The sequence below is a fragment of the Tachysurus vachellii genome, chromosome 26 (genome assembly GCF_030014155.1).
Source record: "Tachysurus vachellii isolate PV-2020 chromosome 26, HZAU_Pvac_v1, whole genome shotgun sequence".
NCBI lineage: Eukaryota > Metazoa > Chordata > Actinopteri > Siluriformes > Bagridae > Tachysurus > Tachysurus vachellii.
The window spans coordinates 10,654,516-10,671,534 of record NC_083485.1 but is presented as its reverse complement, the minus strand read 5'-3'; the positions used below and the strand labels follow the sequence as shown (position 1 = coordinate 10,671,534).

The window sequence follows — 17,019 nt, the reverse complement described above, 5'->3', positions numbered from 1 at the left end:
TACACAAACTTTACAATGGAGGTGTTTTATTTTCTGTATGTATTTAATAAGCCATTTTTATTTATTTATTTATTTTACCTTCTTTTTTTTTTCCCATCTACTTTACATTTCTAAAAATCTTATTTGACTTGAGGATTCCTGTAGAGTGCTTATTTAAACCATTTCTTGACTTTGCGTATCGTCTCATCTAAGAAGTCTTTCATGGCCCTCCAGAGGGTAAATGAGGTCATGTTGAGCTCGCTTGCCCTGGAACAAATTAACAATGATCCGTTTTTGTTGATAACTGGCTGTGAGAATCTCCACTGCATTCGGTGTGTCCAATTTTTCTAATGTGAACTATTATATACTGATTGTAATAGCTATTAGAAATAGATATTGATGGTTGTTTTTTTTTTCCATTGACACAACAGTGACATAACAGCAGATTCTTCATTGCGAAGTGTGACGTGATACCTTATGACGTCACTCATGTTATTTTTGGAAAAGTCCTTTTCTGACTCCCAGAGGCTAGCAGTCAGTGTGGTAATCATAAAGTGGCACTAGATCAGTCTTTTCAGTGTCAAACTCTACAGCACTTTCTAAAGAACACAGTTAGCTCAGCCCAGAAATACCCTGCAGACAGGCTGTGTCAAGTGGACCTGATTGACAGCGTTCTGTTTTGACCCGGTTGGCTACACCGAGCTTGAGGGACACGTGTTGTACTCAATCCAACTTGGGTGCTAGGCTTGTGAGAGCTTGTATAACATTCCAGTGTCCTATTGTCTCAACTAACATTCCACGTTCGACTGTTGTCTCGCACGTAGCTTTTAAAAAGGGGGCGTGACCAGATGACATGACGTATTTAATGTACATGTCATTATTGTAAAATGATAAAGAAATAAATGCTTGAAGCTTTGCACAAGAGCAGACATGGTTTTACCACCATAGGTTGTTTTCTTAGAGTTGCACTTTTTTTTTTTTTTTTTTAAATTCCCCTTATTCCACAGCAATCTTGCAACAATCCAAATGGAATTTTAATAAAGAATCATGTCATACTTTTAATACATTTCTAGTTCCTGTTACGACTAACAGCTGTAAGCAGGCGCTCTCTGGAAATACTGGAGATTCCTCCCAAAGCACTGCTAATTCGACGTCTTCTCCAAAAAAAAAAATGCCTCCTTCTAACTATCAACAATTCTAAGTTTCATTATTATTCTATATGTATATAATATACTTACATGGTGCAGCTGCTAAATAAATCTCTATTGAAGTTATTACTAGAAACCTTCCAGCCAGCACATCATCTCTGTCTGAATAGGGAGGTTAACTGTTACACTTACCAGCTTTATCCGAGTGTGTCTAAGGCGCGAGACAGAATCATCAGCCTGCTTATTTACTCTTATTTTATGATGTTTTTACTCACTCCCACTGTTGCATGGTCTTTCTATTTAGTTCTGTTCTTAGCCATTTCTTTTTTTCCCCTCGTGTTTTTAATCTGCTCTCATCATTTTTTTATTATTTATTCATTTATTTTATTTTTTCCATTTTCTCACCTGCCTTCTTTCTTTTTCTTCCTCCCTTCCTCCCTCCCTCTCTCTGTCTGTGTCCTGCTGTGTGGTAGATGTGCCCAGGTGTGGACACTGAGATCTCTGTGAGTACTTTGCACTCATCAGCCCCTTTTTCATTTACTCTTCACTTCCAGTTCTCTGCAACCAATTTCCCACTTTTTTTTTTTTTTTTTTATTTAATGGCTTCATGAAATCACAGCCAGAATGTTGTTCCAGAATTCTTGACTTCTTTCTATATCCATGTTTATTGGTATAGAAAGTAAAGCCAAAACTCCTTCAAAGAGGAGTGTTTTAGTTCTGTTTTTCTCCCCCCCCCCCCCCCCCCAAAAAAAAAAAAAAAGGTACTTTGGCCATTGGGCCACTACTAAGCTGCATGGTTTATGGTTCCTGGTCAAGATTGCATTAGTAGCACCCTGTTGGAGATTCATGTATTCATATAAACAGAGTTTTGGTTTGTTTGTTTTTTTTAAAGGTTTGTCTGTTTTTATAGATTCAAATGGAAAATCCGCACAGACCTATCATATGAATCAGTAACATTGTAGTTTTTTTTTTTATATATATTTTTTTTGGTATTGATCATTTTTGCGGTGTCAAGTCAAAAGGTACCTCCAAGTTCTTTTGCTGTAAATCAAATACAGCCCAAAATTCATCCCAAAAATCGACTTGAATCCCAAGTACTGTTTGATTTAAATCAGCAAAAATACTGTAGTGGAGCTCTGTTGTAAAATTGAGTAGAAACCCCCAAAGTATCTTGGTGTAAAATAGAACAGAATCCCAACCCCAATTTTGTTAGTCGTAAATTGTCTAGAACCCAACATTCTGTTGGTATTCATTGACTGACTGGAACTCCATCATTGGTATGCAGTTAACTAAATGATTTGTTGGTGGAAAAATGGGTAAAACCCTCAAGTCTTGTAAGAAGCAGTTTGTGTTGTCACACTTATTATAGCATATGTAAAGAGAAGTGTTGTCCAAAATGATGTATTCAAATCAAGTTTTTTAAAACAGCAATGAAATAAAAAATGAAATAAACCCATAAATGAATAAGGCAAACTCCTATGGAGTTCCCAGGATAATTATTTTCTCTTTTTTTTTTTTTTTTCGTATATAAGCTATTAGTAGCACCAGATCTATTAATGTTTTCACAGTGGGATATCTGGATTCACTGTAACTTCAGCACAAAGTTGAGTGGATTAAAAAAAATGCTTGACTTGACTGACCATAGAAAATCCCTGCTCGTAACTCCTCTGTCCACTTGGATCACCTGTATTTCAAATGCGCTTGGAAACAACCAGAATAGAAGACGATTAGTAGTTCAGTGGAGCAACATTTCCAGCTGATGCCTGGAAATCAAGGCCAGGACTCAGGATACAGAACAGGATTTAATCAGCACAAAAGCACGCTTTTCCACTCAGATACATGCTATACAGTTCCTCTCATAGTTCCTGTTAAAAACAGATGGGTTTTCTCTGTTTACTTGTTTCATTAACATGCTGCTTGACTGTGATTTGTTGTAGGTGCCTCTCAGGCTGATTGAAGGTGTGGAGAGCAGGGATATGTTCCAGCTGCACATCATCTGTAAGGACTCCAAAGTAGTGAGGTATGCACACACACACACACACACACACACACACACACACACACACACACACACAATTAAAAGGCACAAAGCTTCCAACTTCAAATGTACTTAAATAATGTCAGTTCTAGGTTTTGTGGTTTCTTTTCACTGTCTCTGTAGCTGTGGAGTGGCAAACAGATGCTCACAACTTCTAATAATTATATAAAACGGCCATGACTGAGAGCTTACTTTTGAAGAAAAGCCACAAGCTCATTATTTCAATAACTCACATGGGTTTGTACATGAGAAAATCAGAACCCGACTGATTTGGAGAGAAACACGTTTAAAATTACCAATCGGAGAGACAACAAGGTTTGTTGAGTCCATTTCCGATCAGATCGTCCTGCGTGCCGGCCATTTTGTGCACAATAATCTTTATTGATTGAGGTGTGATGTAACTTCTGTGTCCTAGTTAACATTCATCTTTTTATAATAATACTTCCCAGTAATCATAAATAATTGGATTTCAATTGAAATTATAGATCAACGCTTCAGAACACATGGAAAAGCCTGAGCCCAGCTTTTTGACTCGTGCATGGATTAAACGTTAATAGGGAAAAAAGCGGCCTCCAATCAACCCCCTTCATAGCTCTGATGAGGAACTAAGCCTCAATCCAAATCCTAACCCTTTTTCTGGATTAGAGCACTGTCCTCTGCTCAGCTGTTCAGCCTTTTGCTTATCATTTCATCATGTTATCTCTCCCATAAGGATCGACACAGTAAGTGTTACATGCCAGAATTGCTTCATTTTCCTAACAATACAGACCAGCAAGGTCTGACCCGCTGTATGCACAGAGCAACCTGTGACACACCACACACATACTAACTTAACTAAATATCTAGATACAATTTGGACCAGAGATGATGGAAGACTTTGGACGACCACCACAGCAGAGTGGATTATTTTTCCTTTTCTGCTGAATGACATTTGAATAGCAGTGTGTTGTTGATTAGTTTTTGATGATGATGATGTTTGTGTCCTTCAGGTGTCACTTCTCCACGTTTAAGCAGTGTCAGGAGTGGCTGAAGAGACTAAATCGAGCTATATCTCACCCCTCCCGTCTGGAGGACCTTTTTGCTCTGGCCTATCACGCTTGGAGCCTTGGGGGCTGTGCTGACGATGAAGATCAGCACCTACATCTCTGCAGGCCTGGTATATACTCACACGCACAAACTGAAATGTGGACTTGGCTCTAAACGTTACATGTGCATTGCCTTTTTTTTTAATTTAGAACATGTTGATTTTTAGAAACACTTTACAGATTTGTACTGATTCAGCTTCTTTCTTCCACGTCTCAGGCGATCATGTTCGTCACAGGATGGAGACGGAGGTGAGGAGAATGGGCTTCGACATGCAGAACGCCTGGAGAGTGTCTGACATCAACAGCAACTACAAGTACGATCCACAAACTTTGGCGCTATCTTTCAAAATTGTCTTTTGTGTAAACTCAGTGTATTGTGATGATTGACTTCTAAAGATTGAAAGCTGTGATAAAAATTTCTTCAACTAAGCATTAGTTTAGGGTTGTGCTGCAACATTTGGCTCCAAGACAAGTAAGTGGTTGAAGTGTGATGACGGAATTAAGATGTTATTGTGCTTGGATTGAAATCTTCTGCCTGTGCTAAGCATCTGAAGGACACTTAAACACGTACACACAAACAGTAAGAGGAACCCAGGCTTATAAACAGCCAGCTCACGTGGTATGTCTGTGTGCCCACACATTTGTGTGTATCAGCTGGGGGTTCTGCCACAGAGCCCCAGAGGCGATGCCGTGAAATGGAGATAATCATTTTGAAGGGAACGAACAGTAGGGGTGTGCGTGTGTGTACCATAGATGTACCATAGCTGTAGATAATTAAAGCAGACCAGGACCTGCTGGGATCAGCAGCACACCCCAACCAGATGAGTGTGTGTACTGTTGCTTGTAGTTTTCTCTCATTAATCTGTGTGTTATATGTTCCTGAACCCCCTTGAGGGAATTAATCAATCAGCATGATGATAATAGACTAACGAATACAATGCAGTCATCAATCTGATTGAACAGAATTGGTGCCATTCCTCCTGACTTTTCCCACTTTCCACCACCGTAGAGTAATTCATCTTACTTGAGCCTTCCAAAAGTAACATAATCACAAGGTCGATTGACCTTGAAAACTTTGAAAACTCCTTGACCTATGAAAATAAAGTCCAGCCTTATTAATGTTTATGGAACATTTGCTCAGAAACTATGTATTGACTTGTTTTTAAAGGGAAAAATCTAAGACTACAAATATTTAGATGCTGTTAAAAAGAGAGAAAACGTGGGTTGGAAAATGCTGGAGTAATTGCAATAATACACAAAACCACAACTAATAGAAGCAGGAATTTATCCGAAATGAGTTTTCTGGGCTTCTGAGTGACACAGATGAAAATTGTTTACTGGGAGTTAAAGGTGTGTCTTATAGGATGCATGCCTTTATCTCTCCCTCCCCATCTGCTAGCTGTAGTGTGAAAGGGGAGAGTTAGAATTAGCCCGAACAAATTAGGGAGAAAATAGAGGAATGGTTATGTTCTCATTTATTGTTTTATTAAAGCGTATTAATCTTCAAATCTGTCCTTTTTTCTTGCTATGATCAGACTGTGCTCCAGTTACCCTCAGAAGATACTAGTGCCAGTGTGGATCACCGATAAGGAACTGGAAAGTGTGGCCTCTTTCAGGTCCTGGAAGAGAATTCCAGTAGTGGTGTACAGGTAAGGTATACACAAAGTATCATCAAAATCGCGTCACCCTTACAAGTAGTAATAGTAGTCTCCTGCCCTGGTGAAAATAAAATGATTTGGTTTCTTGCTGTAATGTTTGTATCGTAACCGTTGGAGACACTTTTAGAATTTTAATGGTTTGTGGCGTGTCTTCTCAACCTCGGTCTTCGTCTCAGGCACCAGAAGAATGGCGCTGTGATAGCACGCTGTAGTCAACCTGAGATCAGCTGGTGGGGATGGAGGAACACCGAGGACGAATACTTGGTTACGTCCATCGCCAAGGCCTGCGCTTTGGATCCTGGAGCCCGAGCATCCTGCAGGACACGAGGGGAAGGAGCCGATTCTTCTGACTGCGACTTCGGTAATGTTCCAACTGTACAAGCTAAACAGGGTGCCACGAAATGTTAGCATACCACGTGTCAGAATTCATTAGAACAAGCAAATGATGTGATTTCTCTTTAGTGTTTCTTATTTTAGCATTAGCAGATTATTTGGTTTTAATATATTTATTTTTGGTACATTTGGCTATGTAATCGAATGGAAATGCAGGAAATAGTGCTTTTCGAGACAGAGGAAAATAATTTTGAGCACAGCACCAAATGGACGTCATTTAAATCATAATTTAGGCAAAAATAAAATGCACAAAACATTGATTTGTAATCACATTGTGGCACCCTGAACTGAAATTGTACTAAAATCGATTCTCTGGAGGTCTCTGGAGACCTGTAAAGTACCATCCAGAATATTCCCGAGTATAGAAAATATCCTCGCCTCAGAAATAACAAGCTCTTCTATTTTTTTATCATGACTTTCAGTGAGAGGTGAAAATATCGATATTTCTTAAGCCGTATAAACTCTGGGAATATAACAACTTTGGATCATGTGAATAATGTACAGTTGCTAGTCCAATTCACCCTGTGTACAGACAGAAGTTTTGCAGCGTTAGATAAATGTGCTCTGTCCTGTTTTTTGTTCATTGTTCTTCCACTGATAGTAAATTAATGGGAATTGATGTGATGAAAGCCAAGGATCATTCTCCTCCTTTTTAAACTGCAACCGAATCTGCAATTAAACTCCAGTGTCTGTGCCAATTAATTCGCTAATGGTTCCAGTTCCCTCAGATAATAATGGCATATAGATTATTCAGGCAAGAATAGTGATTTGGTCGCGAGCCATTTGTAATTAGTTAACAAACAGGGACACAAACTTTTCTGGGGACTGAAGACAAGTGGGTCGCTGTTTGGAGCAGATGCAGTTGGGCAAAGTGGAAATGACTGTTTTGTTAATAACCCTATTGTAATATTTGGGGCGACTCTTTTGGAAAGGTCATCTTTGTGATTATCAGCCGTCTTTTTAGTTTTTCACACTCCAACTTCGAAAAGGAACGAACATTCATTCCAAATGAGTTCTGAACTTTAAGCATTTTTAATCTCCAGTTACTTTTTGATCGTAAGGATATGTAATTCTTTAATCAACCTATTTATTATCACCAGGAGTTTATCCCTTAATACCTTTCATCAATGCTCGTCAGACAAGCTGATCATTTTCAGCTTTCCGCAGTTATCCAATTATTTGTGAGGTTTAGTTAGTTGTAGACTCTGTTTTGCTGGTAAATGTGGTTAATTAAGGTTTTTCCAGAGCCAATTAATGTTTTGTTTTTGTTTGTTTTTTCCACACGCTGCTGTCTCTCTGTCTCTCAGACTCATCCCTGGCTGTGGGTTCAGGTCCTGATGCCAGCACTGCACCACAGAAGCTGCTTATCCTGGATGCGCGATCCTACACTGCCGCAGTGGCCAATCGCGCCAAGGGGGGTGGCTGTGAGTGTGAAGGTAAGCAGCAGTCTTTATCCCCACATACACACTCCGAGTTCACACAGGGGACAGTACTCCTGGGTGGAGACATGTTGGTGCACAGCTGTGCCGTGAGTCATTAGCTGCCATGCTGCGATACAGCATATGACAAGCAAATTCAGTGGTTTCTTTTCAGCCTGTCTAATTTTAGCACAAGCAGAACATGTCAGGCAGGTTGCTTTGAAGGGTTATTTGGGTATAAAGGGCTTTTTACACGAGATGCTACACGTCATTCTGTGCTCTGCCCGTCTCTGCATCTGCAATGGGAAACCTTTTGGCTGCATTCTCCTGTCAGGCACACGCAATAGTCTGCTGGATTAAACCCGCCGCTTCACCATCTGCTGCTCTGCCCCATGTTGCTTCACCTTCCTTGTCTGCCTCTCGTTGAAAATAATCGAAGTACTATAATTCTTATAAAATTGAGACGAATTGAAGGCTAAAAGCCCCTTAGCTGAGTGGCAGAACAAGATTATAACACCAGCCTGACTGCCTTAAACTTCTACTGATGATGCACCAATTGCATCATCATTGGAAATGATCAGTCAACCCAATCTGATCACAATCCAGGTTTCAGTTCCACTACCAGAACATTTTATAATGGTGACATGGTTCTTCATGGTTTAGGTTTATATCACCGCTGAGTTTCACTGTGTTTTAACGTGTGTGTGTGTGTGTGTCTGCTTGTGTCTGTAGAGTACTACCCAAACTGTGAGGTGATGTTCATGGGCATGGCTAATATCCACTCCATCAGGAACAGTTTCCAGTCTCTAAGAGCTGTGTGCAGTCAAATCCCTGATCCGGGCAAGTGAGTATACACTGCTGACCTTTGTCACCTTCAATACCATGGTTTGCTAACAAAGTATCAGCAAGGACAATCGTGTCATATTTAAATTGTTAAAACGGCAACTATATTTTGATGTACTTTCATCTTAATATGTCTTATTCTTACATTTAGCTCTTACTACATTTTATTTGTGGCCCAGAGCTAGTAAGAAGAGTAAATATTCTCAGCCGTACGATACCGAATATTTAGAGTGGATTCCACTTACAGTTTTTATTGGCTATTTCTTTCTCTGTGGCATGGTTCAGATTAACTGGGACAGGTCTAAATTAGGCTCAGAGATGCTGACATATTCCTTTGCACTTTAAAGGTTAGCGTTATATAGGCCTTTTTCACAAGGCCTTGTTTAGGCCGATTGCGGGGATATTAATTATTAATACTAGATGCCAGACTGCTGTAGCAAAAGGCTGTACACCAAAAAGCGTGTTTTTAAAATTATCTGAGGACTTATATTTCTAATAATATGTAAAATTATTGTTTTATATTCTGTCGCAGCTGGCTGTCTGCACTAGAGAGCACACGCTGGCTGCAGCACCTGTCGGTCATGCTGAAGGCAGCCACTCTGGTGAGCTCCGCCGTGGAGAGGGACGGACGTCCGGTGCTCGTGCACTGCTCTGATGGCTGGGACCGCACACCACAGATTGTGGCGCTTGCCAAGGTCCTGCTTGACCCCTACTACAGAACTATTGAGGTAAAATTAAATCTGTAAGAAAATCTAGAAATACATGAATAAAAGGCTGAGATAGTGAGAGCAGGATACATCACAACACAATAAACACAGCGCCTACATCACCCAACATCACCCAAGTACACAGTGCATGAGGAGAAACTAAAGGACTCACTGGTGCACGGATGAGTAAACTGAATGAAATCACCTTTTAATTGGGGGATTACTGAGCTTTCTTAAAAGAATATATTTAATATTTTCCTCGGATTTGGCCGAATTAAAGCACCTCTGAAGATAATCTTTGCTCTTTTTGTGCGTTTCCGTGCTTAGTAACAATATCGGTCTCTTCATCAAGTTGCATACTTTTTATGATTTTATTTACTCCATGTGAAGGCATAAATCTGAATTCATCTATAAGATCCCATGTTCTACTTTTTTTTTTCCTGTTGGGAGGAAACGCACTCAAAAATTGAAACATTGATTCAGTTAATAATCACACCTGGATACTCATACTCTAGATTTGTAACCAGGACTCTTGTATTCAGTATAGTTATTTTTTAAATGTTTTTTTACGTCTTCAGCACACTGACTGCTCCACCTGTGTAATGTATTGAGTTAAATAATGCCATGTTGTATAATAATAGTGCTGTTAAAAAGCAAATACTGTTATTGCGTGACTTTGAGCAACATATTTTTAATCTCAACAGGGTTTCCAGGTGCTGGTGGAAACAGAGTGGCTGGATTTCGGGCACAAGTTTGCGGACCGCTGTGGCCACGGTGAGAACGCTGAGGACGTGAACGAGCAGTGCCCGGTTTTCCTACAGTGGCTCGACTGCGTCCATCAGCTCTTAAAACAGTTTCCCTGCCTATTTGAGTTCACTGAGGCCTTTCTGGTGCGTGTCCTCTGCATCGAACACATTTATTTTATCTATTTGTTCCCATACTGAATTCCAACGATCTCACAATTCTTCTTGTGTTTGGTCCAGATTGTTAAAATGCAAGTAGATTGTTTATTCTGTTTCTTAAGGCTATACTCTATTCTTGGTGTGATCATTTGCTAATTGTTTAGCTATTTTTCAGCGAAACAATTCGTACTGTTTTTATATTTTTAATAAAATTTAGACAGAAGACTTTAAATTGAAATTTTTCACATCCTTAATCCATTTGTTAATATTAGTAGAGATGTAAGAAAAATGAAAGAGAGAAAGAAGGATGGATATAAAGACCACTGCATTTGGCAAACGATGAAACTTGAGATATAAACTTGGGGGGGGAGGAGAATAATACTTAACCAGGACCAATACATATGTGTATGTGTTGCAGGTGAAGCTGGTGCAGCACACGTACTCGTGTCTATACGGAACATTCCTGTGTAATAATGCCCGAGAGCGAGAATCTCGAAACATCTACAAGCGGACATGCTCTGTCTGGTCGCTGCTCCGTGCCGGCAACAAGAACTTTCAAAACTTTCTCTACATCCCCTGCCATGATGTGGTAATCTTCTAGTTTTTAACAAGCTATTTAGCAAGAAAAAATAGTGGAGTGCTGATTTACTGTTTGCATTGATCTTAATAATCATCTTACACCTTTAAGAGTTCGATTAGATTTTGACTGGACGTGACTACACAAAATGCATCTGGACTAACTTTTAGCAACCTCTAACCCCGCGACAGATCTTGCAGCCTGTGTGTCACACGCGAGCGTTGCAGTTGTGGACTGCGGTGTATCTGCCCACCTCGTCCCCGTGCACCGCAGCCGAGGACACTATGGAAATCTACCTGAGCCCCTCATCTCAGGGAGAGGAGCTCACCTCGCGCTCTCTCGACAGGTCAGTACAGCAGTCACCCTTAGTTTATTCTGATCAGAGAACTAAAGCTAAGACAGGATACGGCTTGTGCAGATATGCCCTCTTCTGGACAGCTATCATAGCAGAACATCAGAAGAAAATAACACCATAAAACAGAATGGGGCTTATTATTATAAAATTATTTTCTATATCAATTCAAGAATTATTGAATTAATAATTAATATATTAACTGTGCATTATGATATGAAAAATAAAATTCTCTGTTTTCCCTGCTGTAAATGTCGATTAATCATGGACAATGTTTTTAGATTTGTTACATCACCATTGCACACACTATTAAAATAGTATTTAAAAAAAAAAAAGCAATTAGTTTAATTATAGGATACCAGTGTTTTAGCATTTTAATGGAAACTACAGTGTTGTCATATTTTATTACAGGCTACCTAAGACGCGTTCAATGGACAACTTGGTGAGCGCTTTTGAAAACGGCTTAGCCCTCACACGCACCTCCAGCGATCCTAACCTCAACAAGCACTGCCAAGAGGGAAGGCCGCCTCTGGAGCCTATGATGGGCCAGGGTGGCAGTTTTACAGACAACTTAGAGTTTACCTCTGACATCAAATTGTCTTGTGATGACCAGGAGGTGGATACGTGTGAGGAGACGCTACCCTCACCCTCACCCTCCTCTGAGTCTTATCAGGACAGCTGTGTGAATAACAGCCCAGAACCATGTCTCACCACACAGCCTCTGCCATCCTTGCCTCATCCCTTAACATTAGACCCCGTTTCTCCGGTGTCACAAGCCCCACCCATTTTACACCAAACTTTGCTTCAAAACACCAGCCCTACACTTCCACCATCACCACAGCAAGAGCAGGCTAGGACTGTTAGTACCACTTTCCCATTCACTACTACTGAGGATCCCCCTAATGCACCGATCTCAAACGGCATAGAGAAGGAAGAGAGCACCGCCGTGACGCTCGACTTCCCTTCACCTACTGCTGGGGAGCTTTTAGAGATCAAAAAACTCACTACGCTTGTCCACTTGGAGGATTCCACTGAAACCATAAAGGACGAGTATGGCATCGAAGCCGAACTGCATTCTGTTCAAAAAGTCTCCGGTCTGTCTACAAATGATGAAAAGTGGACTCAGAGTGTTAAGAAACTTCTCCGTGCCCAGTCTAGTAGTACCAACGGAGGGTACAGAGAAGGGCCACGAAATCTGAGTAGTCCGGTCCAGCTTGGTTGGATGTCAGCGGTGAAAAACGCTGCACTGTGCACTTCATCCTTCTCGTCAGCCCTGGGACCATCGTTCCGGCAAATTCCACCTTCATCTCACTGTGTGGACGATGACGGCCTGCCAGTGCCACTGGATGCCGTGCAGCAACGCCTACGCCAGATCGAGGCTAGCTACAAGCAGGAAGTGGAGGTGCTGCGACGGCAGGTCAAGCAGCTGCAGATGAAACTGGAGAGCAGGCAAAACAGCTCGCCACCATCCGAGCCAGACATCTATTACGAGGATGACATTGTGAGTGACACCCCAGAAATTACAGAGGGCAAAGAAATACATTTTGGTTTTTTTTTATTTTTTATTTGCTAATCTCTCCTGTCTCCTTGTTTTGTTAGACATGCCTCAGAGAGTCAGATGATGGTGACGAAGAGGACTCTCTCTCGGCCCACAGCGAAGACCGCCTCAGTGAGGGCAGCTGGGATCGAGTGGAGAGAAAGGATACTGAGGTGAGTCTCTTTGAAATTTAACTTTGTAGTCTTTGAATTTACTATAACGCATAACTGCCTAAAGAACCAAGGATTTTGGAGTATTTAAATGTGATTCATGCTTCTGGAAAGTGATGGAAATTTAATAGCTTAAGTGATTGAAAAGGATTATCTGTAAAGCAGCAGTGAGCTCAGTAATTGTATGAGGACATTTTATAAAAATTAAGTATAATTTCTGTGCTTTATAAGAGTCATGTGGACTTGTGTTTGAGTCAGTTAAATGCTTTTTTTTTTTTTTTACTACGTTAGGGTGTTAAATCTGAACCCAAATCTCCTTCTGACCCTCGCACAGGTTACCAGATGGGTTCCAGACCATATGGCCACACATTGCTTCAACTGTGACAGCGAGTTCTGGATTGCTAAGAGACGACATCACTGCAGGTAAAAACCATTAAACCAAAATGCACCACACTGCGTTTTAAATTAGTGTGTGGTGATGGGCGAAGAGGCAAAAGGTGCTAATTGGTAAAAATCGAAAATATAAGGTTGCTATGATATTTTGCTGAAGTGTTTGTTATTCCATACCCCCCCCATATTGTTGTTTTTTTAACAAATAGATGTTGTGTGCATTACTATGCACTTGTGATAGTAATTTTGTTTCTTGCCGACGGACATTTTTAAATAATTATAATGTTGATTATTTAATAAAAACTGTATTCCGCAAGCATTCAGATATTAACTAAAAGAATATGTCCGTCTTAACAGGAACTGTGGAAACGTGTTCTGTAAAGACTGCTGCCACTTGAAGTTGCCCATCCCCGATCAGCAGCTATACGATCCAGTGCTGGTGTGCAACTCGTGCTATGACCTGCTGCTGGAGAGTCGAACGCGGGAACTTCGCTCGCAACAGCTCAAAAAGCCCATCGCCACAGCCTCGAGCTGAGTGTGTTAATCGAATTCCCACCCTGTGGGCTTTCCAGGCCCCCTTATGTAGGTGCCATGAGAGTCACCTGCTGTTTTTGGCAGAGACGCAACGCCCACACCAGTTAGTGAGGATTCATGGGTTGTTGTGCGCTAAAGCACTGCAAGGAAGTGGGCAAGCAAAAACTGTCAGAGAACGGATTGACGACTTAAAGTCTGAAAAAGAGAAAGAGGTGAAGATTTTTTTTTAATCACACAGAGGAGCTGAACTGAGCTGAACTACTCTCCTTTCTCGTTGATGGAGAAATCGTTCTGGTGAAACATCCACCAGAGGGCACTGTGACTAAAGTGGCCCTAATGTGAAAAGCTTTTTCATCTCAAAAATAAGTCACATTATATCCATAACTCTGTAGAAGTCTGTGTCATGGTACGGACACAGATTTAGCCCTCTTGAGCTTGTATTAAAACCAAACACCAATACAAAAAATCTTTAGAGGACAATCTCTCATCTGCCCTTGAAGCCAGTGACTCCATGGTCTCGTGCTCCACCCAGAGGCTTGCCGAATAAAAGATGATGCTGCTGCTACAGTATTTAAAAGAAAACTAATTTTGTATCATTATTTTGTGCACTCTAAGCTGTTGTAAATTTGAGGGAAATCTGAGACCAAACCGAGGGCGAAAGGGAGAAAATGTGCGGTTTGTTTACTCTGTGGTCTGAACTTGAATGTAGCATTTTTTTTTTATTTTTTTATTTTTTTTTTTTATTTTCTTTCTTTTATTTTTTTTCTTTTTTTTTCTTTTATTTTTTTGGCCTTTTTGTATGTCTGAAAGGAGCCATGGAAGAGATCAATGTTGCCATTGAAACTGAACTAAGGCCAGTTATAATGTGGAAAATAATCTTTGCATTGGTAGGAGGTTGTGTAAATGAGCTGCTGTACAAAGGATGGAGACAAACGAACATGATCCACGTGATGGGAGGTGCTTGTTTCTTCTGCCCATATTGGAGAGAGAGAGAGAGAGAGAGAGAGAGAGAGAGAGAGAGGGTGCATGTCAGAGTGGATGCTAAAGGATACTGTAGCAATGTTGTACTGTTCTTCCTTGTTGCAATACTGTTCTTAACATGCTCTTGTCCATTGAGTCAAATCCTAATTGCCACCGTTAATGTTTTACAGTTTAACATACAAGAAGAAGGATAAAATAGTTTGAAGGAGCAGTTTATAATCTTTAAGCCCTCTACTGCCTGTTATGTGAATTACAGTTCTGTTGAACCTAACTGCTTTATGCTTTTTTTTTTCTTCTTTTTTTTTTGTTTTTTAAGAAAAGGGTAAAATGTCAACTTTAAAGAAGTAAAACTGACTGATCGGTCACACTGCAATATTGTGAATCAGTGGTTTGCAATTATATATAAAAATTATATAATTTGCACTAAAAATCCAAAATGCCACCTTTTTAATAACTGTTAAAAATGTCATGTTAGCTGATTAGTATACTAGTTTACTAAAATAAATAAAAATGGGCTGTACAAATATGACAGTAATTTAAACTAAACTTTTCTTGGCATGTTAAAAACAGTGTTGAAAAACACAGGGAGCAAATGATGGGATATTCAGTAAGTTCAGGGTTCAGATCATTCGAATTATTCAGACCTGAGTAAAGTTCTCTGAATTGGAATATTAGCATTACATAAACCCTCAAAAACAAAAAAAAAAACAAAGAATTTTTGTCTCACAAGTGGTTAGTAGGTGGACATTGTTTTACTGTGTTCCTTGAAATACTAGTGCCATTTATTTTCATTTAGATTTTTTTCTTCTCTCTTGGAATGCACCATGTCACTTATCAGTAATGACTAAACGTATAATGGTACGATTACTTAGCAAGTCAATATTTTCTGAGGTTCTCTTGATGCCTAATGATAGTTTTTTTTCTTTCAAATGGCAAAATGATGAAGGAACACTTGATTTAGAAAAAGTCAACCAAACCCACTGTAATATTATCTGTACTAGTGGCTGGAATTTGTCACTTAGTAAATGTTGTAAAGAATTGCACTGTTCAAGTCCAATCCCATGGCGCAAATAAAAATAAAATATAAAAAAAAAGTCTGTGGAATCTGCCATTTCTTTTTTTATTTACAGAAAATAATAAAAATACATCTTCACTGTAATGCATTATACACAAAACTTGAATTTCAGTATCTAGTTATGAAGTTTTTAATTTCTCCTACAGAACATTAATTTGTGTCATGTTAACAATTTTTATTTATTAAACAATGTCATACTCTCAATCTGCTTAGCTATATTTAATGTTGTGGAACGTCCTTGTAATTAGTTCCTGTTACAGCAGATGGGAAAAAAATACAACCCAATTACTGACAACAAAAAAAATTGCCAGCCCTAAAAGAAATTGATTGATTATATTGTCTAGGCCTGGTCCGTGCTGCACTGTGATTTTCTTTTCTTTTACAATCTGCTGGACTGAGTGGAACATGAGAAATTAGATGATCTGGAAAGAGGATGATCAATAAGTGCATAAGTGATAAACTTATTTACAAATGTATTAGTATGAACACACATAACACACACGTTTCCTTTCATTCAGTTCAAGTTGCTGCAAATGTCAAGTAAACTTTCAACACTAACTTGGTACCAGAACTGGTGTGCTTTTGACACCATGAGGAGTCAATGTCAGCAAGCCAAAGATGATTACTTATTTATAAATCACGCCTCAGTGTGTCACTGTGGATTTTACTGGTTTTTAGTTACATCTAATGTTTACTAAAAAAGTTTCAAGTTCATTGTCTTGTGTATAAAGAATGCTTGTTCTTTCAGCTGCTCCCTAGTGCTTTCAATGTATGCAGTTATGAAGTGGTGTATTAGGAGATATTACACATTCAATGTTTTATTTTAATTAGAACTTTTAATCATTTTTTGTACTGTATGTGCAATAACTCTCACCATGCCCCCCCCCCTCTCTCTCTCTATATATATATATATATATACTGCTCAAAAAAATAAAGGGAACAGTTAAGCAACACATCCTAGATCTGAATGAATTAAATAGTCTTATTAAATACTTTGTTCTTTACATAGTTCAATGTGCTGACAACAAAATCACACAAAAATTATCAATGAAAATCAATTTTATTAACCCATTTGAGTCACACTCAAAATGTACGTGGAAAAACACACTACAGGCTGAACCAACTTTGATGTAATGTCCTTAAAACAAGTCAAAATGAGGCTCAGTAGTGTGTGTGGCTTCCACGTGCCTGTATGACCTCCCTACAACGCCTGGGCATGCTCCTGATGAGGT

General features: G+C 39.6%; 1 protein-coding gene across 5 annotated transcripts in view; it reads left to right on the top strand.

Moving 5' to 3' along the window:
- Positions 1 to 15,813, top strand: part of mtmr4 (myotubularin related protein 4) — a 55,513-nt gene extending 39,700 nt beyond the window's left edge. For 4 of the 5 annotated variants that reach the window (XM_060862562.1, XM_060862563.1, XM_060862565.1 and 1 more), the window contains 16 exons: positions 1,601 to 1,630; positions 3,065 to 3,147; positions 4,155 to 4,321; positions 4,468 to 4,564; positions 5,786 to 5,899; positions 6,085 to 6,269; positions 7,609 to 7,737; positions 8,452 to 8,563; positions 9,095 to 9,290; positions 9,974 to 10,159; positions 10,590 to 10,760; positions 10,940 to 11,094; positions 11,512 to 12,601; positions 12,700 to 12,810; positions 13,142 to 13,230; positions 13,555 to 15,813. In XM_060862562.1, the coding sequence (XP_060718545.1) occupies positions 1,601 to 1,630; positions 3,065 to 3,147; positions 4,155 to 4,321; positions 4,468 to 4,564; positions 5,786 to 5,899; positions 6,085 to 6,269; positions 7,609 to 7,737; positions 8,452 to 8,563; positions 9,095 to 9,290; positions 9,974 to 10,159; positions 10,590 to 10,760; positions 10,940 to 11,094; positions 11,512 to 12,601; positions 12,700 to 12,810; positions 13,142 to 13,230; positions 13,555 to 13,732 (3,093 nt within the window). In that variant the 3' untranslated portion in view covers positions 13,733 to 15,813. The remainder of the gene's footprint in view (positions 1 to 1,600; positions 1,631 to 3,064; positions 3,148 to 4,154; positions 4,322 to 4,467; positions 4,565 to 5,785; positions 5,900 to 6,084; positions 6,270 to 7,608; positions 7,738 to 8,451; positions 8,564 to 9,094; positions 9,291 to 9,973; positions 10,160 to 10,589; positions 10,761 to 10,939; positions 11,095 to 11,511; positions 12,602 to 12,699; positions 12,811 to 13,141; positions 13,231 to 13,554) is intronic. The other variant, XM_060862561.1, reaches the window with a different exon arrangement.
- The last annotated feature ends 1,206 nt before the right edge of the window (positions 15,814 to 17,019 follow it).